Here is a 25,421-nt window from a genome sequence, read left to right as displayed (position 1 = left end):
CCCCCAGAAGGCCTAGACACAAGGCCCAAGAGCCAAAACACCTCCTCCAAAGCAATTGGTTTTCTGAGGTACACTGCCTCTGAATGTGGAAGTTCCACTTAGTCATCATGGCCAACATGGTGGACCTGCCCTCCGTGAATTTGTCCGTTTCCCCTTTAAAGCCTCCCTGGAAACATGCAAAGAAGTACGACACAATATTATCAAGAGATATGTTTAATTAGTCTACACATTATAGAAAACAAAAATAGATCATTAAAAGCTTCTGGAAAGCAGAACCCAACATATATTGCACGTAAATCACACACAAATATACAACACAGAACTTTTTAACAACTGATGAAGATTGCAGCCTTCTTCAGTGGTCAAAAACATAACATTTTGAGAAACGCAAATGCAAGAGATGTGTAGATCCAAACCAGGAGTTTCTTATCTGTTGTGCCAAAGATACATATTTATGCAATGAGTCTAGACTAATTGCACAAGCAACTAGGATCTTCATAAGAACATAAGAACAAGCCAGCTGGATCAGACCAGAGTCCATCTAGTCCTCCTGAAGATTGGCCAGCCGTGTACATTCAATCTCCATCCAAGATGGAAGACTCTCTCTGCCCTCTTAAGGACTGGATGCAGGGACGTAGGTATAGATTTTTTAGGGGGGGGAGTGGGGACATGCCCCCACCCGCCCCTGGGGGATAGGCCACACCTTCCCAAGCCCCACCCCCAGCCTTAGTGCTTATAAAAGCAGCTGTCCAAGGACGGGGATGGCAGACTACCCTGCCCCGCTCTCCCCACCAGCTGGGCTCCAAGTTGGCAGCCCCTTCTGCCCGCCCCTCTGGGCAGACGTGTAGCTGGGGAAACTGGAGCCCGGTGCAAAATTTTGCGCCCCCCCCATGGGCGATCACTGTGATGGTGGAATCCACTTCCAAACAGCATCACTTACAATGGTGTTTAAACTAGAGAGCCCAAATCCTCCTTTTAAATCCACCTCAAAGGGAGAATCTGGGGTCCCCAGTTCAAACAACATTGAAAGTGATGCTGTTTTGGGGTGGATTCTCCCCCATCCTGAAACATCATCACTTTCAATGTTTAATCTGGGGACCTCAGATTCTCCCTTTAAATCCATGCCAAAGGGGGTGGATTTAAAAGGAGAATCTGTGGAAATTTGGGGGGGGGTGCCTGCTGTCAGGGGTGCAATTGTTAAGCTAGCAGCACCAAACTTTCAGGGTATCTTTAGGAGACTCTGGGGGGAGGTTGAACCCGAGAACCCCCCCCCCCTTTTACCTACATCCTTGACCGGATCCCTGCTGTTTTCTTTCTTAAACCAGCTTTCTTCCGCTAGCTCAGTTTCTGTCTACAGGACAAAGGCGATTTCCTCATCCCCGCAGCCAGCCCCAACCAGCCGCGCCGCACAGAATCCAAATGAGAAGGTAACACGTAAGGATAAATACAGGCTGAATTAATGACACTTTGCACTTAGCAGCAAAATAAATAGATATGTTTCGCTGCAGGAGGATTTGCCCACTCATTTTCCTGTTGCTTAAAGGTTAACCTCCTTTTCCTCGGCGAGTTGGTTTAGCCAAATCCTGGTCGATGCGGAGGCAGGAAAACTCCTTTAGCAGAGGAGAGCGAGGAAGGTTTCTATCCATGTATTAAATTCTCGGCTTGCTTCTCCCTTGGGCTCAGAGCAGGGGGGGAAAAACAATTTTGAAGCACACAAAACAAAAGGTACGGACTTAAAATGCATACAGATATCCAGCGGATATCCCCACAAGCAGAGACATGAAGCGGCCACACGGCACGTGAGTTAAGAACGACAGCAGCACCCAGTTCGGTTTGGGCTTTCTCATGGGTAAACGTTTGGATGAGAGATGGTTGAGCAAAATGGAGAAAAGCGATCAGAACATTAAATTTGGGAAGATTTTGGAAAGCAATGGTGGCCAAATGGAACCTCCATGTAAAGAGGCAGACTACCTCAAATGTCAGATGCAGGAAATGATCAACAGGAGAAGGCGACCGATTTTGCACTGAAGATTTTTTAAAAAATTATAAACCATCTTTCAAAATGGGTATACAACAGCGGTGGCGAACCTATGGCACGGGTGCCAGAGGTGGCACTCAAAGCCCTTTCTGTGGGCACACGTGTACAGAGTTCATCATGTGGGGGGGGAATCACCCCACACACACATCTAGGCTAGCCTGGGCACGATCCTTTACCTGGGAGTAAGCTCAGTTGCCGGCAATGGGGCTTGCTTCTGAGTAAACCCTCCTAGGGTCGTGATTCATCCATTCAAAGCATTGCACGGTTGCTTCACCAAGCTTACTCCCGAGTAACATGCACCTTGGAGCCAACCGTTTTTTCTAAACTAAAACCTCAGTATTCAGGTTAAATTGCCGTGTGGGCACTTTGTGATAAGTGGATTTTGGATTGCAATTTGGGCACTCGGTCTCGAAAAGGTTCGCCATCACTGGTATACAATCTATACATTCAGGAAGACTGAAATATATCCAATAAAGATCCCAGTTCTTTATCAAAAATTAGGCAAAACTGGACTTTATATGTATTGTTAAAGGATTTCAGCTGTCTGTTGTGGGTTTTCTGGGCAGCGTGTCCACAGTCTGGTAGTTTTTTTTCTCTTAACACTTCACTCACATCTATGGTTAGCATCTTGAGAGGCATGTCACAGTAAGGTGTGGAGTAATTGTATGGTGGCGTATATATTTTGTCTGTCTCACAGAGGGGTGAGGCACATTTGCATGTGTCTGGTAGAGTTTGTTTGCAATCGTATTTGCCACTGCATTAGTGTGTCTGAGTGGAGTTCATTTGTAGTTGCCTTTGAATGTTGATGGTTTTTGGCTTGGTGTGTTTTTTTTAGTGCCGCTAGCCAGGTTTTGTTGATTTTCAGACACTCTTCCTTTTTGTTGAAGCTGGGGATTTCAGTGCTTCCCTTTGTAGTCTGACATAGCAGCTATCAGAATTGTCAAGAATTCCTGTGTCTTCAAATAAAATGATAAAGTTACATTTCTCTTGAAAAGAAACCAACATGGAGATTCGATGAAACTCTTAAAGGAAACGGTATCAGAGAAGCAGGTGTGGGATCTTGGTTCTGTTTGACAAAATGAGGGTTGCCACAAAAGAACCCAGAATGTTTTTAGCATAAGAGAAGAGGCAGTAATTCAGGCCATGAAGGGTATACATCAGTGGGGGCGAACCTATGGCACAGGTGCCAGAGGTGGCACTCAGAGCCTTCTCTGTGGGCACGTGTAAACAGAGTTCGTCATGTGGTGGAAAATTCCCCCCCCACACACACACACACACACATCTAGGCTGGCCTGGGCCACTGGGCTCGATTATTAGCATTAAACCTAAGACCTAGTTTTGGGGAAGCAGTGTAGGTAACCCTGTCAAGCGCTGTTAAACCCCACTGATTTTCATGCCAAGAACTAAAGCGTGATCCTTTACCTGGGAGTAACCACAGGTCTAGGACATAGAGAAAGGGGCTGAGGTTGAAGAATGCTGGGCAGGCGGTCAGAGGGGAGACTCGGGTTGCTGATCTTGGCCTCCAAGGGAAAGTTTCAGATTTGAGTAGTGGCTGAACCAAATGAAGATACCATGGACCTCAAGGTTTCAAAGCAGTTCTTTAGGGGTGGTGTCTCTGTTGCTTCAAAGACACAACGCCCCCAATTAAAAAAAAACCGATGAAAATTCAGCACCAGACAGCCGAGGTGAGTTCAGAAAATGGCGGCAGCGCAGATGTACAGGAGGCATGGGATATGTCTGAAAGAAACTGCACGGCAAGTGACAACAATTTCAAAACCAGTTCACGAAAGAACCTCTAGGGGAAAACATGCAAATAAAACCTTTCCAGGCGAGAAATAGGATGTTTTGGGCAAAAAAAGTTGCAAAACTTCATGGAGCAAACGTTTTACTTCCTCCCTCGAAACGTTTTATTTGTGTTGTATCCGACAAAGGGAGCTCTGACTCTCAAAAGCCGATCCCCCGGAAATCTTGTTGGTCTACCCTGTTTCCCCGAGATATAAAGGAACTTATCCCCCCCCGGAAAAGAAATAGCAACAAGATCGTAGAAGGCTTTTGCTGAGGTGCGAAATAGAAGGCATCCCCCGAAAGTAAGACGTAGCAAAGTTTTTGTTTGGAAGCATGCCTGACGAACAGAATACAGAACTATAAGACATCCCCTGAAAATAAGACATAGCACATCTTTGGGAGCAAAAATTAATATAAGACACTGTCTTATATTCGGGGAAACACGGTATTTTGCTACAGAACTCAAATGTAATTGTTCTACTGCAGACCTACAGAAATATTCTAATCACATATACCAGAGAAAGAAAGAAGTATGTTCTAAGTTTGATGAAGGACACCACTGCTTGCTTTTTCTTTCTTTCTTTCTTTCTTTCTTTCTTTCTTTCTTTCTTTCTTTCTTTTCTTTCTTTCTTTCTTTCTTTCTTTCTTTCTTTCTTTCTTTCTTTCTTTCTTTCTTTCTTTCTCTTCCCTCTCCCCGGTTGTTTATAGATGAGACGGGAACCAAGCAAGCTCACAAAAGGGGCTGCTTCTTTTCTTCCCAGAGATTTTTAATGGCCTCTCCTATAATTCAAAAACCGGGGAGGGGGCTCTCCATTTTTAAGGGGGAAAAAACGGAATTAGTAAAAGAATTGGCGAAAAAAACGAAAAGTGGAAATGCGGAGGGAAGCGTGTGGATGAATTTTAATGCAATCAGAAAGCTGTAATAATGGTAATAAAGGAATATATTCAGACGTCAAGAGGAGGCAGGAAGGGAATAAGGCCTGCGAAGCCAGAATTTCAATGAGGCCCAGGCGAGCGGGGCACTCCCTCCTTTCCCCCAATGAAGGAAATGGAATTTTTAAGCACGGGCAAAAGAGGGATTAACAATTGCCAGGCCTCGCCGGCCTTTTGTCTTTTGGCGAATCCCATTTAATCACAGCCTTTAATATTAAGGAGGCCGTGGGCCCGGTTGCGGCGTCTACGGCTTGAAGGAAAGCAGGAATGATATAGCGAACCAAAGAGAGATAAGGCCGCGGCGGCGGCCGAGGCAACTGGCGGGAAGTGTTTCAATTACCGCGGCCCAAGTCTTTAAAAACCGGGGTTTAATTTGATCTGAAATGGCGTCACAGCTCCGGCGCAAGGAAAAAATATGTCTCCCACCCTCCTCGCCCTCGCCTTTCTTTCTTGTTTCTTTTTAAAGCCTCTTGCTTGCATTCCCTGTTCCAGCCATCCCGAGAGAGCGAGGCTGAAACGGCGCCATGTATTAGTGTCACAGCCTTTTTAGGCTTCTGGAAGAGGGTTTTTTTTTCCTCCAGCGCCTTCGGGTCACCATTGAAATTAGTTTAGGTGCTGAAACTTATTTCTCTGACACGCCAGCCTTCGCACTGCTGACCCTACCGAGGGTGTCAAGAATCTCCGAAGGTTTCCTCAGAACAAGTGTGAAAATTCTACTGTTCCTCCAGCTTAGCTGGAATCCGGGAATACTTCATCTCTTTCTTTCTTTCTTTCTTTCTTTCTTTCTTTCTTTCTTTCTTTCTTTCTTTCTTTCTTTCTTTCTTTCTTTCTTTCTTTCTTTCTTCCTTCCTTCCTTCCTTCCTTCCTTCCTTCCTTTTTGCTTCTTTCTTTCCTTCCTTTTTTCTTTCTTTCCTTCTTTCTTTCTCCCTTTCTTTCTCTCTTCCTTTCTCTCTTCCTTCCTTCTTCCTTCCTTTCTTCCTTTCTTCCTTTCTTTCCTCCTTCCTTCCTTCTTTTCTTTCTTTCTTTTTTCCTTCCTTCCTTTCTCTCTTCCTTCCTTCCTTCCTTCCTTCCTTTCTTTCTCTCTCCCTTCCTTCCTTTCTTTATGTCTTCCTTCCTTCCTTCCTTCCTTCCTTCCTTCCTTCCTTCCTTCCTTCCTTCCTTCCTTCCTTCCTTCCTTCCTTCCTTCCTTCCTTCCTTCCTTCCTTCCTTCCTTCCTTCCTTCCTTCCTTTCTCTCTCTCTCTCTCTCTCTCCCTCCCTTCCTTTCTTTATTTCTTCCTTCCTTCCTTTCTTTCTCCCTCTCTTCCTTCCTTCCTTCTTTTCTTCCTTCCTTTTTGCTTCCTTCCTTCTTTTCTTTTTTCCTTCCTTTCTTTCTCTCTCTTCCTTCCTTTCTCTCTCTCTCTCTCTCCCTTCCTTCCTTCCTTCCTTGCTACCTTTATTTATTTCTTCCTTCCTCTTTTCCTTTATTTATTTATTTCTTTATTTCTTCCTCTCTCTCTCTCTCTCTCTCTCACACACACACACACACACACACGCACGCACACGCACATGAGGTGTATGTGTGTGCATGTGTGCAGTTGAACAAGGTAGCAGATGCTAAATTCACTTCTCTTATGCTTAGAACTAAAAATTTAGGAGGTTTCAGTGTCTAAAAACCAATTCAACTCTCTCCACCTTGAGCTAACGCATAACCAAGTAAGCAGGCCCCTAGCCACCAATTTTTTATCTGGGGGTGGCAAATGAATATATGGGGGCATCCATCACTATTCACTACATTTATAGACCCATTTTTTACTGGAGACTCAAGGTGGATTACGTGGTATAAAGAAATGTCATCAAGTAGCGCAAGAGATCTCAAATGGAATGCAACATGACTGGGGTCACCAGAGTTCAATAAGTGCAGAAAAGTTTCCGACAGGCTATGTCAGGCAATGCAGGAAACGGAATCACAAAAAAATGAAAACTGTGCTATAGGATCATGTTGCAATCGTATATGTGGCCTAAATGCTCTCCCAAACAACTCTTTTACATAGTTGGCAGAATTAAAGAAGTGAGGGAGCCTTACTTCCAGTTATTGACTCCTGAAACTGCAAATACTTTCCTCCATAAATTTCCTGCAAAGGAAACGGAAAGCTCTTCAACTCAAAACAGAGTTTTCAAACCAAGAATACCCATCATACCATTGGTAGATAACTGGTCAGAGTTCTTCTGTGAGCTGCAGTGGCATAGTGGTTAAGAGCAGGTGCACTCTAGTCTGGAGAACCAGGTTTGATTCCCTGCTCTGACACTTGAGCTGTGGAGGCTTATCTAGTGAACCAGATTAGCTTGTGCGCTCCAATATACGCCAGCTGGGTGACCTTGAGCTAGTCACAGTTCTTCGGGGCTCTCTCAGCCCCAACCACTTCACAGGGGTTTGGGGGGGGGGAGGAGATTGTAACCCCCTTTGAGTCTCCTTTGAGCAGAGGTGTAGGAGGTTAAGAGCTCGTGTATCTAATCTGGAGGAACCGGGTTTGATTCCCAGCTCTGCCGCCTGAGCTGTGGAGGCTTATCTGGGGAATTCAGACTAGCCTGTGCACTCCCACACACGCCAGCTGGCTGACCTTGAGCTAGTCACAGCTTTTCGGAGCTCTCTCAGCCCCACCTACCTCACAGGGTGTTTGTTGTGAGGGGGGGAAGGGCAAGGAGATTGTAAGCCCCTTTGAGTCTCCTGCAGGAGAGAAAGGGGGGATATAAATCCAAACTCTTCTTCTTCTTCTTCTTTTACTTCTTCTTCTTCTTTTGTTTTGTGGTAAACAAGCTGGGGTTGGGATTTGCTGTAGCTGAGTCTGGAGAACAAATTCATTTAGTTCTCTAAACTCTCTAAACACTCTGCTACAGTTCTGTGCTTGAAATTTAGCTATTGTTGGGTTATAGTCCTTTTTCCTTACCGGATTATGAAACTGATGCCAAATGAGGCTCCCAGTATTCCAAAACCAAAACCCTCCCCTGTGAATAAGATTCCTGCAGAGTCCCATTCCTTAGCGAAAGAGTTGTGCTCATACACCTGTAGGCCTAAATGCCTTGTTATTTGTCTCCTGTCCTATCAAAAACAATTTTCCCCCCACAATAAAAGTTATTCCGGACTATTGCAGAACACTTTCCCATCCTCTCTGTCTTTTCCTTTGCTTTATTCAACATGATTTTTGCCCCACTGCTTAATCTCCCATTACTCCAACATAATTTTCCTTCACTGCTTGCAGGCTTTTAAAATCAAAACTCTCCAGCCTTGCTGACTCTTCATTCTGTTTTAGCCAATTGCATAGAGCATCAGTGGCGTACCTAGGCAAACTGTAGCCCTGGGCAAAACTTGAGTTTGTAGCCCCCATCTCCTATTAGCTCCCATTGGAAACAATGGGGGATGGGGGCACTCCCTTTGGGAGTCCATAACTTTGGACTCCCTAAACCAAACCTCACCAACCCTGGGTGATATTATCAGGAGAGTCTCCTGTAAAATCCCTGAAATGTTGGTGCTGCTAGCCTAAAACCTGCACCCTCTGCAGGCCAAAAACAGAAAAACACTGAAAATACAAAAAATCCCACAAACGGACCTGCAGTTTTTGCGCTCCCCACAAGGGGGTGCCCTGGGCAACTGCCCACTTTGCCCAATGGGAGGAACGCCTCTGTAGAGCATTCACACTTGCAAAGATTTGTGACAGGATTCACACCTTTTTTGTCTCAACCCTTTCCTTTTCCCCCTTTATATAGAGAATTTGCACTTGAAAGACTTGTGACGGATTTGACACCAACTCGTAGTCCCGGTTGGAGGGGCAGGAGAAATTATTGATGGGGCATTGCTCCCTTTTTGCCCCACCATAGCTACAGCCCAGCAGGGAAGGGTCAAGTCCAAAGTGAGATCAATTCACCCGCAGAAAATGGCCCCCTTGCAAGGTGGATTTTATGGCATTATCCAGGCTGGTGTAGTGGTTAAGAACAGGTGCACACTAACCTGGAGAACTGGGGATGATTCCCTGCTCTGCCACTTGAGCTGTGGAAGTTTATCTGGGGAACTAGATTAGCTTGCGCACTCCGACACACGCCAGCTGGGTGATCTTGGGCTAGTCACAGTTCTTCGGAACTCTCTCAGCCTCACCTACCTCACAAGGTGTCTGTTGTGGGGAGAGGAAGGGAAAGGAGTTTGTAAGCCCCTTTGAGTCCCCTTACAGGGGAGAAAGCGGGGATATCAATCCAACTCTTCTTCTTCTTCTTCTTCTTCTTCTTCTTCTTCTTCTTCTTCTTCTTCTTCTTCTTCTTCTTCTTCTTCTTCTTCTTCTTCTTCTTCTTCTTCTTCTTCTTCACTCCCTCCAGCCCCAGCTATCCAGGTCAGGGCAGAGGACTTTTAGGATCTAGCAATACCTGACCGCACCCCTGGTCAGGTGTAAGAAAGGTTCCAGTTTGTTCCATTGTAGAAAAGATTCTGAAACCAGATTGCAAACTTAAGACTAATTTCTAACGATAATTGGTAATACCGAATGAGAATCTCAGGCTATACTTGCGAGGCCGTTTGCACTGTGCCTTAATAAATCTGGAATAATTACCACTCCCTGGCTGTGTACTCTGCTACTCCTGTTAATTCCTTCCCACTATCCCTGGTTGTCGCTTCATTATTCTGGAAGGGTTCCATTTTTCTCCTAAACCTAGCTCTTGGTTTTGTACACGTGCCAGGCTTACAGGAGAAGCGGATGTCTATCTATATGATAATGCAGACATCCACTATATGATTTTTCTTCTCGGTTCCCTGTGACTCTGGCCACCTGGGCATCACAGGTCCAGGGGTGTATCCGGACACCATCTTCTCTTGCTCCTCCATCTTCATTAACTGATACTTCTCACCTTTTCTAGGGCATCTCTGCCTTTTGCCATTCTCGTGAGCTGCCTTGTTCTCCTGGCTCGTCTGACGCCTCTGCTTCACAACTCCTCCCCCCAGCAGAGCATTTAAATACAAATAGGACACGGAATAACGTAACCCCTCTTTGCGCCGGGAAAGGCGCTGGGGCTTCCTATAAACACCAGGAGCAAGGTTTGAAAACACTGCATCTTGAATCTGACAGGTTTGTGCGTGTGGCTGGCCGCCAGCATCACACAAACACACACACACACACACACACAGGCCGACACAACAAACCCAATATGATAGTGTAACCTCTATCTGTGGGTTCTGTGGGGCAGAACATGGAATGAGTTTGCAACAACAAATTTTAAAAACAAAATGGTTTACTTTCTTAACACATAACATATAACATCAACATTTAACATCACACTTCAAGGTCCTGTTCAGGTTGCATTTTCAAGTCCTTATATTTACAGTCTGCTGATACTGCCAAGTCCAATTCTTCTTGCAAGTGGGTTGGCTCCTGAAGACTCCCAGGGCTTGGTGAACAGGATTCAACATGACGAAGGTTTCCAGGAGAACTCTCACCCATTACAACCACAAAAAGAAACCCTGAAACAATAAACTCCAACATTTACAAGATAGCAAAAATAAACAACTCCCTTCCCACTAGTTCCCAACAACATTGCAGTTACCTTAACAAGGTGTTAAGGGCTTATACAAGCCAAGGTCCAAGTCTGGTAGCCTTGTCTCCTCCAAACTACATGAGCGCTGCAGCCTTCTGCTGCTTTGAGTCTCCACCCCTTTCTGGGTCAACCCATTCTGAGCATGGGGGTTACAATAGGAGGCTGCCTAGAAACTGCTGAAGGATGCCAACCCCCAGTGGAGGCCTGGAGATAGAATCATAGAATCAAAGAGTGAGAAGAGGCCCCGAGGGCCTAAATAACATTCTCCATTAGGAAAGGAGCCATCCCCTGCTGGAACTTTCCCAAGCACTAAAACAGTCTTGTTGACTATCTGTGAGAAGCAATGTGAACCTACGCTGCTCCAGGTCTGATTAAATGAGGGGTGGTGGTGAGTAAGCATTTAAACGTGGGTTTCCCCCAGTGATCGGTTTAGTCCAGCATCACATCTTTTTTGCAGCACTCCCAAACCCCTTCTTAGCTGAAAACAGTATTTGTTTTCATTGTGAAAGACGGACTCCAAAGAGACATCATGGAATAGATATTGGGGAAAGGTGCCATCCCATGTTTCTCTGCATCTTGGGAGAAAAGAAGGAAGGAAGGAAGGAAGGAAGGAAGGAAGGAAGGAAGGAAGGAAGGAAGGTAGGTAGGTAGGTAGGAAGGTAGGTAGGTAGGTAGGTAGGTAGGTAGGTAGGTAGGTAGGTAGGTAGGTAGGTAGGTAGGTAGGTAACTGGAGGGTCTTTGGGGTCAGAAGATATTACATTGAAAATGCTAGGGGGAAGAATTAAGACTAATAAAAGGAAACACTTCTTCACCCAACGTGTAATTGGTATTTGGAATATGCTGCCACAGGAGGTGGTGATGGCCACTAACCTAGGTAGCTTTAAAAAGTGCTTGGACAGATTTATGGAGGAGAAGTCGATCTATGGCTACCAAGCTTGATCTTCCTTGATCTGAGATTGCAAATGCCTTAGCAGACCAGGTGCTTGGGAGCAGCAGCAGAAGGCCATTGCTTTCACATCCTGCATGTGAGCTCCCAAAGGCACCTGGTGGGCCACTGGGAGTAGCAGAGTGCTGGACTAGATGGACTCTGGTCTGATCCAGCAAGCTCTTTCTTATGTTCTTATGATATCTCAAAGAGCCCTGCTGGATCAGACTGGTGGTCCATCTAGTCTCACACAGTGGCCAACCAGTTCCTCTGGAGGTCCAACAAATACAGCATAGGTGCCAAGGCCTTCATAAGAACATCAGAAGAGCCCTGATGGATCAGACCAGTGGTCCATTTAGTCCAGCATCTTGTCTCACACAGTGGCTCACCAGTTCCTTTGGAGGTCCAACAACAGGGCACAGAGGCCTTCATAAGAACATCTGAAGAGCCCTGCTGGATCAGACCAGTGGTCCACCTAGCCTGGAATCACATCTCAAACAATGGCCTACCAGTTCCTCTGGAGGTTCGCCCCCCCCCCACTATACATATGACAGAACGATGAATTGATCTCTTGATCAGTGCACTTAGGGGAGCAGGAAGGCACCAACAGCACAAAAGGGGGGAGGGGGAAGGCATGCAAAGCGCTGTGAGGGAGTGGGAAGGCTGGCCATGGGTGGAGAGAAGATGTCCAGGGCAAAGGTGTGTCCACTGACAAATCTGTCTCGGTTTTGCGCCGATGCAAGATTTAAATTGTGCTATAAGTGGTTTTGCTTCCCACAAAGAGAGTGGAAAGTGAAAGCAGGGCTCCAGAAAAGAAATTTTGCTGCAGCGAACACTGGCCTCCACTACACAGCGAAGATTGTGCATAATCAGCTCGTGCTTCAATGCTTCGTACTGCATTCCATACTCCTCATATACTCAATGTTCCAAAAATTGCCCCCCGCCCCCCATGAAAGCACAGACAGAGAAATACTACAAATAAACCAGCGAGGGGGAACGGAGTGAGCTTAGAGAATTGCACCACGGAAGTTCAGGGAAGCAGAAAGGCGTGAGAAATATAGTCAAAAGATCACACAGTTTTCCACTCAAATATTATGTTGCATTATTTCTTCATGCCTGACTATGTACATTGCTGTAGTTCAACAAAATAAACAAAAGATCACACAGCGACTGAAGACATTTTCAACATGTTTCAACCAGAGAATTATTTTAAAAGGGGATTCATTTGAAATGTTTTGAGGCTGCAAACAAAATGTTTTTGGGGGTAAAAACAATGCTGAAATTTATGGAGGAAACATTTTATTTCCGTCTCAAAATGTTCCAAAAGGTTTGTGTAGAAAGGGCTCTTACCTCTGCATTCTCCCATGCCTATTTCTCTTCCCACCACCATACCACTCCTGGTGACTGGGATCCCCCACCTTTCCTTGGAGGATAAAAAAATCCCAAGCTGAGTGCATAGTGTTTTCTTTCATTCAGCTGTTCCAAGCTGTTAAATAAATTGCTTCCTTTCTTGCAGCCCCAACAGTGTATCTCTTTACGTACAACCCAGGGAAAATCAGATGGTCACTCTGAATCGACAGTATAACTAAAAATGATTGGTCAGTGGAGGTACAGGATAGACAAAGCTATTTCATTCCAGAGTCCTGGACAAAGACAGATGTCAAACCCTTCTGTGAAGGTCCATCTGACTGTCAAACATGTTAGCAACCATCATTTCATCTCTGTGCACAAAAGAACTCACTGGAACCATTGACATTAGTCGACCCAAAGTACTCACAAAATGCTTTTTCATCCATGCCATGCAGACATTTTTTGTGATCGCCTTTGTAAACATGAAAGCCCAGAGATTCAGAAGAAATGACCATCTGGTTTCCGAACCCATCTGGGGTTGGCATCCTTTCTTCCCATATGCACATTCCTTCATTGAATATAAAACAAGTCTGGAGATTTTGTTTATTTATTGACAAGTATTTGTTCAGATTGGTTTCGTCTGTTCTACAAATATCTCCAGAGAAGGAAGAAGGACATAGTGGTTAATGAAGGATAACTTAAGCGTTTATGCGTCATGTAGGAAGAGGAGTCTTGCGTGCATAGCTGGAAATGGCTTTTAAAAAAATCTATGTGGTGAGATTGTAAAACTTGGAGAAGGTTTTCTGTTCTCTGCAGATGGCGGCTCCCTTTTCTTCCAGGCCGGATATATATTTTGCCATGAAGGAGAGTTTGGATTTATACATCACTTGTCTCAACCATAAGGAGTCCCAAAGCGACTTTCAAACTCCTTTCCGTTCCCCTCCCCACGACGTATCCCTTGTGAGGCAGGTGGGGCTGAGAAAGTACTGACAGAACTGTGATTAGCCCAAGGTCACCTAGCAGGCTTCATCTGGAGGAGTGGGGAATCAAAGCTGGTTAATCAGATTAGTCTGCCAGTCATGTGGTGGGGAATTGAACCCGGTTTTCCATATTAGAGTCCATCGCTCATGTGGAGAATCAAATCAAGATCATAGTACGACTGGAGGTTTTATGTAATGAATAATTGTTATTGTTTTGGTGCTGTGTGGTTTCGGGGCTGTATGGCCGTGTTCTAGCAGCATTCTCTCCTGACGTTTCGCCTGCATCTGTGGCTGGCATCTTCAGAGGATCTGATAGTAGGAAAGGAAAGCAAGTGGAGTATATATACCTGTGAGTAACAGTGAAGATTCTACTTCTATTCAGATGCCCTCACCTATTGACCTTGCTATCTTCATTGTAACTCACATGTATATATATTCCACTTGCTTTCCTTTCCTACTATCAGATCCTCTGAAGATGCCAGCCACAGATGCAGGTGAAACGTCAGGACAGAATGCTGCTAGAACACGGCCATACAGCCCGGAAACCACACAGCACCCCAGCGATTCCGGAAGTGAAACCCTTCGACAATACTTATACTCTCTTTTTTACTTCCTTTTCTTCTTTTCTCTATGTTGCTTCCTCTTTTTATTTTTTCTTCTTTTTTTCTTCTTTTCTCTTTCTCTATCAAGTATCAATACGCTTGCTGGCCTCATTGTTATTTGTCTCTGTATTTTGGGACCTTGTTTACTCAACTCTGTATTTTAAAGTCTGTTTCTTTCAAATAAAGAATAAACAAAACAGATAAGAGTCCGCCACTCACGCGGAGGAGCGGGGAAACAAATTCAGTTCGCCAGATAAGAGTCTGCTACTCACGCTGGTCCCTAACCACAATATTATACTCCTAACCGTTGCCCCATGCAAGTCTACGGGACAAGTGTTGAAATAAAGTTAGTGCCACCTGTAATAACACACTTACCTGTGGAGCAGACAGGCTTAGATATGGCTACTGGTTGCCAGCATAATGTACAAATAAGGCAGCGTGGCGTAGTTAGGATGCTGGATCTGAGAGGCTCGGGTTCCCAATTCTGCCACAGAAGATTGCTAGGTGATCTTGGGCCAGTCACACACTCTAAGTCTATCCCACCTCAGAGGGCTGTTGTGAGGACAAAATAGAGGAGAGGGGAGCTGCGTAAGCCGTTCTGGGTCCCTACTGAGAAGAAAGGCAAGGAACTAATGAAGTCCATAAAATGAAATGAACCTCAAGCAATGGCGTGACAATCAAAAACGGAATAATTTTATTTATGTATTTATTTAATTGAATTTGTGTACCGCGCTCAGGGCGGTGTCCAACAATCAAATGCCAACATTTAAAACAATCATGTGCGACATTTAAATTAAAACCGTCAATCCCCATGGAAAGGAACCATAAATATATAATTTCCATACTTTCAGACGGCATTAAAATACTCCCTCACGGCATTAAAATACTAACCCTTCCCTGCACCCACAGGAGGCCAGATGTTTATTATAGCAGATTTGCAATGTTATCCCGGCTGGCCAAATGCCTGGCGGAACAGGTCCGTCTTACAGGCCCTGCGGAAACTCTGTATGTCCTGCAGGGCTCTGATCTCACCTGGAAGCCTGTTCCACCAGGTAGGGGCCAGGGCTTGTAGAGGCCAGCCGGATCGCTTTGGGGCCAGGGATCACTAGGAGGTTCACCTCCGAGGAGCAGAGGGGCCTAACAGGGCCCTAATAGGGAGAGATGGTCCCGTAATGCTGTGTGTGTATCCCTATTACAGCTTTTGGCTGGTTTAACATGCCCTCATTTTGGAGAACCCTTAAACGATAGTGTCTGCAAGGGATACTGAAGGATTTTTGCATTCACATCACTAAGGAGCAGCAGTGGCGTAGGAGGTTAAGAGCTCGTGTATCTAATCTGGAGGAACCGGGTTTGATTCCCAGCTCTGCCATCTGAGCTGTGGAGGCTTCTCTGGGGAATTCAGATTAGCCTGTACACTCCCACACACGCCAGCTGGGTGACCTTGGGCTAGTCACAGCTTCTCGGAGCTCTCTCAGCCCCACCTACCTCACAGGGGGTTTGTTGTGAGGGGGGAAGGGCAAGGAGATTGTCAGCCCCTTCGAGTCTCCTGCAGGAGAGAAAGGATCCTCTTTGGGAAAACTGTGACTATTAAAATGAGACATTATAAAATGGTAGCTTTCAACCCGCATGGTATAGTGCAGTGGTGGAATCCCAAAATTTTAGTAACAGGTTCCCATGGTGGTGGGATTCCAACAGTGGCGTAGCGCCAATGGGGCTGGGCGGGGCACGACGGGGGCGTGGCCGGGCATTCCGGGGGCGGGGCATTAATAATTTCTCTGTTACTGTAAAAAACTCTTACTGTAAAAAAAAAAGTTCCTAATTTCCAGCTGGCATCTTTCTGTCCATAATTTAAACTCATTATAGCAAGTCCCGTCGTCTACTGCCAACAGAAACAACTACTTCTCCTCCAATTGACTGCCTGTCAAATACTTAATGCTTTCAAATACTTAATTTTGTTTCTAGAAATCCAAAGAAGGATACTTTCCTTAAACCGGGAACTTTACCATATTTCTAAAACATGTTTTTAAAACAGCCCAACAGGGAGAATGATCCCGTTTTCTCCCTTCGCTAACCAGCCACATAGGAAACAACAGGACTTTAAGATTTTTGGACCTAATGGGATTTCTAACAGAAAAGCAGACCCAATTAGAAACCCCCTCTCGGCACACAAAAATAATTAGTAACCCACTCTCGGGAACTGGTGAGAACCTGCTGGATCCCACCTCTGGTATAGTGGCTAAAGTGTCAGGCTAAGATATGGGAAACCCAGGTCCAAACTCCATCTATTCCACAGGTGACCTGGGGCTAGTCTCTCTCTCTCACACACACACTTGGTGTAACCTACCTTGCAGGACTGCTGTGAGGATCAAACAGGAAAGAAGGATGGTGTAAGCCACTTTGGGACCGTTGGGGAGAAAGGTGGGATGTAAAGAGATAAAAAGTATGCCTGACTCTCACAACTTAAAAAAAAAATTACCAGTTAAAGAAATACAGAAAAAGAAAGAAGTTCAAGATAGAAAAAGAAACTAACACAGGCAGTGGCGTACCTAGGCAAACTGGAGCCCTGGGCAAAACCTGAGTTTGATGCCCCCCAACAACAACAACAACCTTTATTAGGCATTGAAAGCAAGCAAGCAAGCAAGCAAGCATTGGCAGGAAGGGGGTGGATTTAAAAGGAGAATCTGGGGAAATTTAGGGTGTGCCTGCTGTCAGGGGTGCAATTATTAAGATAGCACCACCAAAATTTCAGAGTATCTTCATGAGCCCCTACTGATGATACCACCCAGGTTTGGTGAAGTTTGGTTCAGGGGGTCCAAAGTTATGGACCCTCAAACGTAGTAACCCCCCCCCCCCATCTCCTATTAGCTCCCATTGGAAACAATGGGGGATGGGGGCACTCCCTATGGGAGTCCATAACTTTGGACTCCTTACACCAAACCACACCAAACCTGGGTGATGTCATCAGGATAGTCTCCTGAAAAAACCCTGAAATTTTGGTGCTGCTAGCCTAAAAACTGCACCCCCTGCAGGTCAAAAACAGAAAAACACTGAAAATTCAAAAAAATCCCACCTGCATTTTTGGCGCCCCCCACAAGGTGGCGCCCTGGGCAACTGCCCACTTTGCCCAATGGGAGGAACGCCACTGAACACAGGTGGATTCAGCGCAACACAAACATAACATCTTTAGGACGTTATAAATAGCGTTTGGGGGGGAGAACTCTGCACAGCTGTCTTCCCCAAAATGACTTCAGCCTGTTATATTCCTCTGAAACCAGGTTTTTCAAAGGTCGCTAAACTAGCCATCTTCCCCCCTCCCCCCCAACCCGGGTTGAAGACGTTTCCTGCCTGCTGAGCAAACATAAAGCAGGCAGGAAACTCTTTTTTTCCTCCCGCCCAATCACCTTACTTTCATTTCCACTGCTCATGCCTGCCATTTTGGGTGCTGCAGAAGATTCTCCACGGAGATTTCCCATGGAAGTTTCCTCTGCTTGCAGCTCATCCTTTCGCTATTTCGCTATAAAAAGTGTATGAATAAGGTGTGTTTTGCCTAGACATCCCATGCACATCCTGTTCTTCCTTTTTTTGTTTTGAGGAGGATGTCAGCAAAGCTATGGCTTCACAGACATCCCCCTCAAAACAAAAAAAACGGCTTCTAAGAGCTCACAGCTCACTCACACTTGCTGATCCTGGATTTTCTGGTAACTTCTAGTCTGTCTGTCAAATTTAAGGCCCCCAGTATCTGGGGAGGCTAGAACTGAGCAAAAACTTGCTCTAGAAGCCGGCAAAATCCCTCCTTTCAGCAAGTAGGGTTGGGAGCACCCGAGGGCTCAACCAAAGCAAAGTACCATTTCTCGGAAGCTTGAGTTTCACAACTTTTGAAACCAGATTTCCTTACAAGTGAAAGTGTTCCTACTATGAAAGGGTAGGAGGCTAAAATTGCTTCGACGCTGCTTCTCGGCTCTCGGATTTATTGGGGGCCCCTTTTGTCATTCACAGTCCCTGGAGACGGGTGCCCTCCCAAATTTTACCCCGGCAGATGCTGCCCTACTGAGTCTGTTCTTCTTTCCCCTTTCTTCTGAAATATGGTAAGCATCTCTTTATTTTGTTCCAGAAGACAGAAAACTCTTTGTGGGCATGCTCAACAAACAACAGTCAGAGGATGACGTGCGCAGGCTATTTGAGGCGTTCGGCAACATTGAGGAGTGTACGATCCTTCGGGGCCCAGACGGCAACAGCAAAGGTAAGACGGAAGAAGGAATGGGATATAAATTAACCCCCACTGAATAATTAAGAACCCAAAAAGCTTAAGACAATATGAACATATGAGCTGAATATGTGTCAGTTTTAAAAAGAAGAGAAGAAGAGTTTTGGATTTAAATCCCACCTTTCTCTCCTGTAAGGAGACTCAAGGTGGCCTACAAGCTCCTTTCCCTCCCTCTCCCCACAACACACACCTTGTGAGGCAGGTGGGGCTGAGAGAGTTCTGAGAGAACTGTGACTAGCCCAAGGTCATTCGGCAGGAATGTAGGAGTGCGGAAACACATCTGGTTCACCAGATAAGCCTCTGCCACTCAGGTGCAGGAGTGGGGAATCAAACCCGGTTCTCCAGATTAGAATCCACCTGCTCTTACCCACTACACCACGCTGCCTCTCTCAAGCATCTACACAAATATAGTAATAAATTCATTTGCTTGCTTGCTTGTTTATTGCAGTATTCCTTAAAACGTATATCCTGGCCCAAATGATAACAGCCCCAATGTGCATAAATACAAGAAGAAGAAGAAGAGTTTGGATTTATATCCCCCCTTTCTCTCCTGTAGGAGACTCAAAGGGGCTTACAATCTCCTTGCCCTTCCCCCCCTCACAACAAACACCCTGGGAGGTAGGTGGGGCTGAGAGAGCTCCGAGAAGCTGTGACTAGCCCAAGGTCACCCAGCTGGCATGTGTGGGAGTGTACTGCAGGCTTCAAGCATCAATAAGAGTATAATGTCTTCAATGCATCAAAAAGATTAGAGTGTCTAGATCGAGGGAAGTAATTGTGACGCTCCGCTCTGCATCGGTCAGACCTCACCTACAGTACTGTGTTCAGTTCTGAGCACCGCAATGCACAGATACAGGGTGGGTGACATCTGACTTGACAGCACTATTTGTGAGTCTTAGTAGACCACAAATTGAACATGAGTCAGCAGTGTGATGCGGCAGCCAAAAAAGCCAATGCCATTCTGGGATGCATCGATAAAAGTATAGTGTCTAGATTGAGGGAAGTAATTATATCACTCTACTCTGCATTGGTTAGACCTCACCTAGAGTACTGTGTTCAGTTCTGGGCACCGCAATTCAAGAAGGATATTGTCAAGCTGGAACGTGTCCAGAGGAGGGCAACCAAAATGGTCAAAGGTCTGGAATCCATGCCCTGTGAAGAGAGACTTAGGGGGCTGGGGATGTTTAGTCTGGAGAAGCGAAGGTTAAGGGGGGATATGATAGCCATGTTTAGATATTTGAAGGGATGCCATGTCGAAGAGGGAGCAAGCTTGTTTTCTGCTGCCTCAGAGACTAGGACACAGAGAGTAATGGATTCAAGGTGCAGGAAAAGAGATTCCACCTAAACATTAGGAAGAACTTTCGGACTGTAAGGGCTGGATGAACATATGTCGGGAGTGCTTTGATTGTGTGTTCCTGCATTGCAGGGGGTTGGACTTGATGGCCCTTGGGGTCTCTTCCAGTGGTGGGATCCAAAAATTTTAGTAACAGGTTGCCATGGTGGTGTGATTCAAACTGTGGCGTAACGCCAATGGGGTGGGCGGGGCACGACAGGGGCATGGCCGGGCATTCTGGGGGCAGGGCATTCCTGGGCGGGGCTGTGGCAGCCGCTGCGCCGGTCTTTGGGCAAGAAACGAATTCACACGGGCGCAGGCTGCCACACACGCCAGTGCACCTCCTGCTAGACTGCTTCAAGTTCTGCGCACTACTGCTGAGACAAGGCAAAAATCACGTGGCAAAATCACCCATTAGTAACCCCCTCTCGGCACACACAAATAATTAGTAACCTACTCTCGGGAACCTGTGAGAACCTGCTGGATCCCACCTCTGGGACTCTCTTCCAACTCTATGATTCTATGATGCCCACCGACCCAAACTCTTGGAAGCAGAGAGAGCCTGTATCTGTAGGGTGGCGCTGTCCCTAAACACCCAGATCCTAAATCTCTGTTTCTAGTTTAGAGGTGCGCATCTCCATTTATGGCGGCCTTTCATTTCACATCCTCAGTAGCTGAAGCTCGAGTCATTTGGATCATCGCAGATGCAACTTTCCCCTCTCATCCGTTATGGCAACGAAGATTTCTTTCTGCTGCGTTGCAGAAATGATGTCTGTTCGCGTTGTCGCCTGTCAAAATAGCCAGTGACATATGAACTGCCTCAGCAGGTCTGGTATCATCTGCGGGTACTAGCAGGTGATGATATAATACAAGCAGATCAATATTTAATGTCAAATGAGTGATGGCTTTCCTATCCAAACCGAACAGAAGATGCTCCACTTAGAGGAGATCCCATTGCTTTAGACTCCAGAGCTCGTCCTAGGGCAGTGGTGGCGAACCTATGGCACGGGTGCCGGAGGTGGCACTCAGAGCTCTCTCTGTGGGCGCACACAAACAGAGTGCCCCCCCCCCCACATACACACACATCTAGGCTGGTCTGGGCCGCTGGGCTCGATTATTAGCATTAAACCTAAGACCTAGGTTTGGGGAAGCCGTGTAGGTAACGCTGTTAAACCCCACTGATTTTCATGCGAAGAACTAAAGTGCGATCCTTTACCTGGGAGTAAGCTCGGTTGCTGGCAATGGGGCTTGCTTCTGAGTAAACCCTCCTAGGGTCGCGATTCACCCGTTGGAAGCGTTGAACAGTTACTTCAAAGCAAAGCCACTTACTACCACTAAGGTTACTCCCAAGTAACGCACGCCTCGGAGCCAACCACTTTTTCTAAACTAAAACCTCAGTATTCAGGTTAAATTGCCGTGTGCACTTTGCGATAAATAAGCGGGTTTGGGGTTGCAGTTTGGGCACTCGGTCTCGAAAAGGTTCTCCATCACTGTCCTAGGGCCCGATCTCCTGCATTTAGAGTTGCCAAGATGTGGAGTTAAAGCCAATTTCCAGATTGCAGAGCTCAGCATGGTTGACGGGGCTAGGAGCGGTGGGCTCTAATCTGGAGAAATGGGTTTTTGATTCCCCACTCTTCCACATAAGGGGCTTGGACAGATTGATGGAGGAGAAGTCGATTTATGGCTACCAATCTTGATCCTCCTTGATCTGAGATTGCAAATGCTTTAGCAGACCAGGGTGCTGTTTCTCGAGGAGCAAGCAGCACAGGCATTAGGCCATTGCTTTCACATCCTGTGTGTGAGCTCCCCAAGGCACCTGGTGGGCCACTGCGAGTAGCAGAGAGCTGGACTAGATGGACTCTGGTCTGATCCAGCTGGCTCTTTCTTGTGTTCTTATGTTCTTATAAGTGGCAGGTTCTAATTTGGTGGCCCAGATTTGTTTTTCCACTCCTTCACCTGAAACCTGCTGGGTGAACTTGGGTAGTCACAGTTCTCTCAGAACTTTCTCAGCCCCACCGACTTCACAAAGTATCTATTGTGGGGAGGGGAAGGGAAAGGAGTTTGCAAGCCGCTTTGAGACTCCTTGTGGCTGAGAAAAGCAGGGTATAAATCCAAACTTCTTCTTATTTCAGGAATGCTCAGTCCCTCCTCTAATAATAATAATCGGCAAAATTAATATCTGCCAGATTCGGAAGGCAGCCTTGCTGGGATCTGCACAAATTCTACGCCATGCAACACGGCAGAATAACTTTCCGCTGAAAAACCAGAAGAGATGTCACTGTGTCACATGACGCTCCAGGAATCCTCCTCCCTGATCTCTGTGGTGAAAAACCATAGAGATCAGAGGAATTCCTAGAGTACTGCCAAGTGACTAGATCAGTGGTGGCAAACCTTTTCGAGACTGAGTGCCCAAATTGCAACCCAAAACTCACTTATTTATCGCAAAGGGCCAACATGGCAATTTAACCTGAATACTGAGGTTTTTGGGGTTTAAACAAAACGACTGTTCGGAGATTCGAGGCTGCTGCGTTACTCCGGGAGCTAAGCTTGATGAAGCAACCATGCAATGCTTCCAAACAGGGTGAATCACGACCCTAGGAGGGTTTTACTCCAGAAGCAAGGCTGCTGTGCCTAGATAAGGTGTGTGTGGGATTTTCTGTTCTAGCATTCATAGGCATCCTTGTTAATGATACAGGATTCGGCTCTTGATCAGCCCCTGCCAGCATGGCCAAATTGCCATGCTGGCAGGGGCTGATGGGAAATGTAGTCCATAAACATCTGGAGTGCCAAAGGTTCGCCACCACTGCCCTACATGATTGACTCTGGGCACGCATGCCCAGAGAGAGGACTCTGAGTGCCACTTCTGACACGCGTGCCATAGGTTCGCCACCACTGGACTAGAGGGTTGGTATCTCAAGTGAGGCCCCTCTTGGTCACAACGCCAAAATTATAGAACTCTCTCCACAGGGATATTGGTCCATGCCCCTCTATCGCTGTCCACTGCCAGTGGATGAAGCCTTTATCATTCTTGGAATCTCCTCAGTCTCTATGGTAAAAACCATAGAGATCAGGGGGTTACAGGAGCAGCAGTGGCGTAGGAGGTTAAGAGCTCGTGTATTTAATCTGGAGGAACCGGGTTTGATTCCCAGCTCTGCCGCCTGAGCTGTGGAGGCTTATCTGGGGAATTCAGATTAGCCTGTGCACTCCCACACTCGCCAGCTGGGTGACCTTGGGCTAGTCACAGCTTCTTGGAGCTCTCTCAGCCCCACCCACCTCACAGGGTGTTTGTTGTGAGGGGGGAAGGGCAAGGAGATTGTAAGCCCCTTTGAGTCTCCTACAGGAGAGAAAGGGGGGATATAAATCCAAACTCTTCTTCTTCTTCTTCTTCTTCTTCTTCTTCTTCTTCTTCTTCTTCTTCTTCTTCTATGTGGTGATAATCAGACTGGACCAGATATTGTCTGAAAAGATAGCAGACGTATGTTTGGGAAGCAGTCTGGGAAAACACTGCCCTCCCCTCAACCCATCGAAGTATGGATCTGGTTGCGGTGGGTTTTCTGGGCTGTGTGGCCGTGGTCTGGTAGATCTCATTCCTAATGTTTCACCTGCATCTGTGTCTGGCATCTTCAGAGGTGTATCACAGAGAAAAGTTTGTTTCACACTGTGGCTCATTCCGCACATGCAGAATAATGCACTTTCAAACTGCTTTCAGTGCTCTTTGAAGCTGTGCGGAATAGCAAAATCCACTTGCAAACAGTTGTGAAAGTGGTTTGAAAACGCATTATTTTGTGTGTGTGGAAGGGGCCTGTGTCTAGTGAGAAGGGAAAGTTTAGTGGGAGAAGCAGTGGCGTAGGAGGTTAAGAGCTCATGTATCTAATCTGGAGGAACCGGGTTTGATTCCCAGCTCTGCCGCCTGAGCTGTGGAGGCTTATCTGGGGAATTCAGATTAGCCTGTGCACTCCCACACTCGCCAGCTGGGTGACCTTGGGCTAGTCACAGCTTCTCGGAACTCTCTCAGCCCCACCTACCTCACAGGGTGTTTGTTGTGAGGGGGGAAGGGCAAGGAGATTGTAAGCCCCTTTGAGTCTCCTACAGGAGAGAAAGGGGGGATATAAATCCAAACTCTTCTTCTTCTTCTTCTTCTTCTTCTTCTTCTTCTTCTTCTTCTTCTTCTTCTTCTTCTTCTTCTTCTATGTGGTGATAATCAGACTGGACCAGATATTGTCTGAAAAGATAGCAGACGTATGTTTGGGAAGCAGTCTGGGAAAACACTGCCCTCCCCTCAACCCATTGAAGTATGGATCTGGTTGTGGTGGGTTTTCCGGGCTGTGTGGCCGTGGTCTGGTAGATCTCATTCCTAATGTTTCACCTGCATCTGTGTCTGGCATCTTCAGAGGTGTATCACAGAGAAAAGTTTGTTTCACACTGTGGCTCATTCCGCACATGCAGAACAATGCACTTTCAAACTGCTTTCAGTGCTCTTTGAAGCTGTGCGGAATGGCAAAATCCACTTGCAAACAGTTGTGAAAGTGGTTTGAAAACGCATTATTTTGTGTGTGCGGAAGGGGCCTGTGTCTACTGCGAAGGGAAAGTTTCGTGGGGCATATTGTCCATGTCCCAGGTGGGGAACCAATCAGTAGGTGTTTGGGCAGAACTCGCTATGCAAAGGTGTGGTTGAGTGAAGTATGGATCCTTTCCCCTTCCCCTTCACTTGAAGGACTTTCTTACTGGCTTTTTTTGTTATTTTTCTCTCTTTCCTGCAGGGTGTGCGTTTGTGAAATATTCCTCGCATGCGGAAGCCCAGGCGGCCATCAATGCGTTGCACGGAAGCCAGACGATGCCGGTGAGTCCTCGCTTCGTGTCTGTTTGACCCCCACGACGCTCTCCAAGCGTCAGTCCATCTTAGCTTAGCGTTCCTGCTCCGACTTGAAAGCAGAGCCGAGTCTGTGCACAGCGGAAATCCGCGGTCTGGTTGCCTGAGGAGCATGCTCACGCTGCGGCTCGTTACTTGCAAAAGAAACAGAAGTTCTCCATTGTGAGAGAACTCCACGCTGGATACGAAAGGCAGAGCGAGGGCTTCTAGCTAACTGTCTATACTAGGATGGAGAGGGATTGCAGAGAGCACGCCCAGCTCTCGCGGTGGATGGAAGGAGGGGGAAAGGAAAGAAGGGAATTGACCGGAAGAAAGGAACCTGAGAGGAGCTTTCTGTGTAGCAAAGGGAAAGCAACAGAGGGTAACAAAGGAATAGTCAGACAGCACCCTGTCTGTGGGTGTTGAGTGCCGTCAGACCCAGGGGGACCCTATGAATCAATGTCCTCCAACACACCCTGTCTTTAACAGCCTTAAGAACATAAGAAAGAGCCTGCTGGATCAGACCAGAGTCCATCTAGTCCAGGAACTCTGCTACTTGCAGTGGCGCACCAGGTGCCTTGGGGAGCTCTCATGCAGGATGTGAAAGCAATGGCCTTCTGCTGCTGCTGCTGCTCCCGAGCACCTGGTCTGCTAAGGCATTTGCAATCTCAGATCAAGGAGGATCAAGACTGGTAGCCAGAGATCGACTTCTCCTCCATAAATCTGTCCAAGCCCCTTTTAAAGCTATCCAGGGTCGATTCCCCACTGCAGAGTCGACGTAGGTTCAACACGATTCCTTTAAAAGATACTGACC

The 25,421-nt window shown here is 46.5% G+C and overlaps 1 protein-coding gene across 11 annotated transcripts in view; it reads left to right on the top strand.

The window, feature by feature from the left end:
* Positions 1–25,421, top strand: part of CELF4 (CUGBP Elav-like family member 4) — a 912,878-nt gene that overhangs the window by 767,798 nt on the left and 119,659 nt on the right. For 6 of the 11 annotated variants that reach the window (XR_007245022.1, XM_048503048.1, XM_048503049.1 and 3 more), the window contains exons 4-5: positions 18,276–18,404; positions 24,519–24,598. Coding sequence is in view for 10 of the 11 variants with exons in the window: in XM_048503048.1 (XP_048359005.1) it covers positions 18,276–18,404; positions 24,519–24,598 (209 nt within the window). In the remaining variant the exon portion in view is untranslated. The remainder of the gene's footprint in view (positions 1–18,275; positions 18,405–24,518; positions 24,599–25,421) is intronic. The other 5 variants (XM_048503051.1, XM_048503052.1, XM_048503055.1 and 2 more) reach the window with 1 other exon arrangement.

Source organism: Sphaerodactylus townsendi, linkage group LG07, assembly GCF_021028975.2.
Source record: "Sphaerodactylus townsendi isolate TG3544 linkage group LG07, MPM_Stown_v2.3, whole genome shotgun sequence".
In the NCBI taxonomy this organism is placed as follows: domain Eukaryota; kingdom Metazoa; phylum Chordata; class Lepidosauria; order Squamata; family Sphaerodactylidae; genus Sphaerodactylus; species Sphaerodactylus townsendi.
Note: the sequence above shows the minus strand (reverse complement) of the source record. Positions and strands in the feature narration are given on the sequence as shown.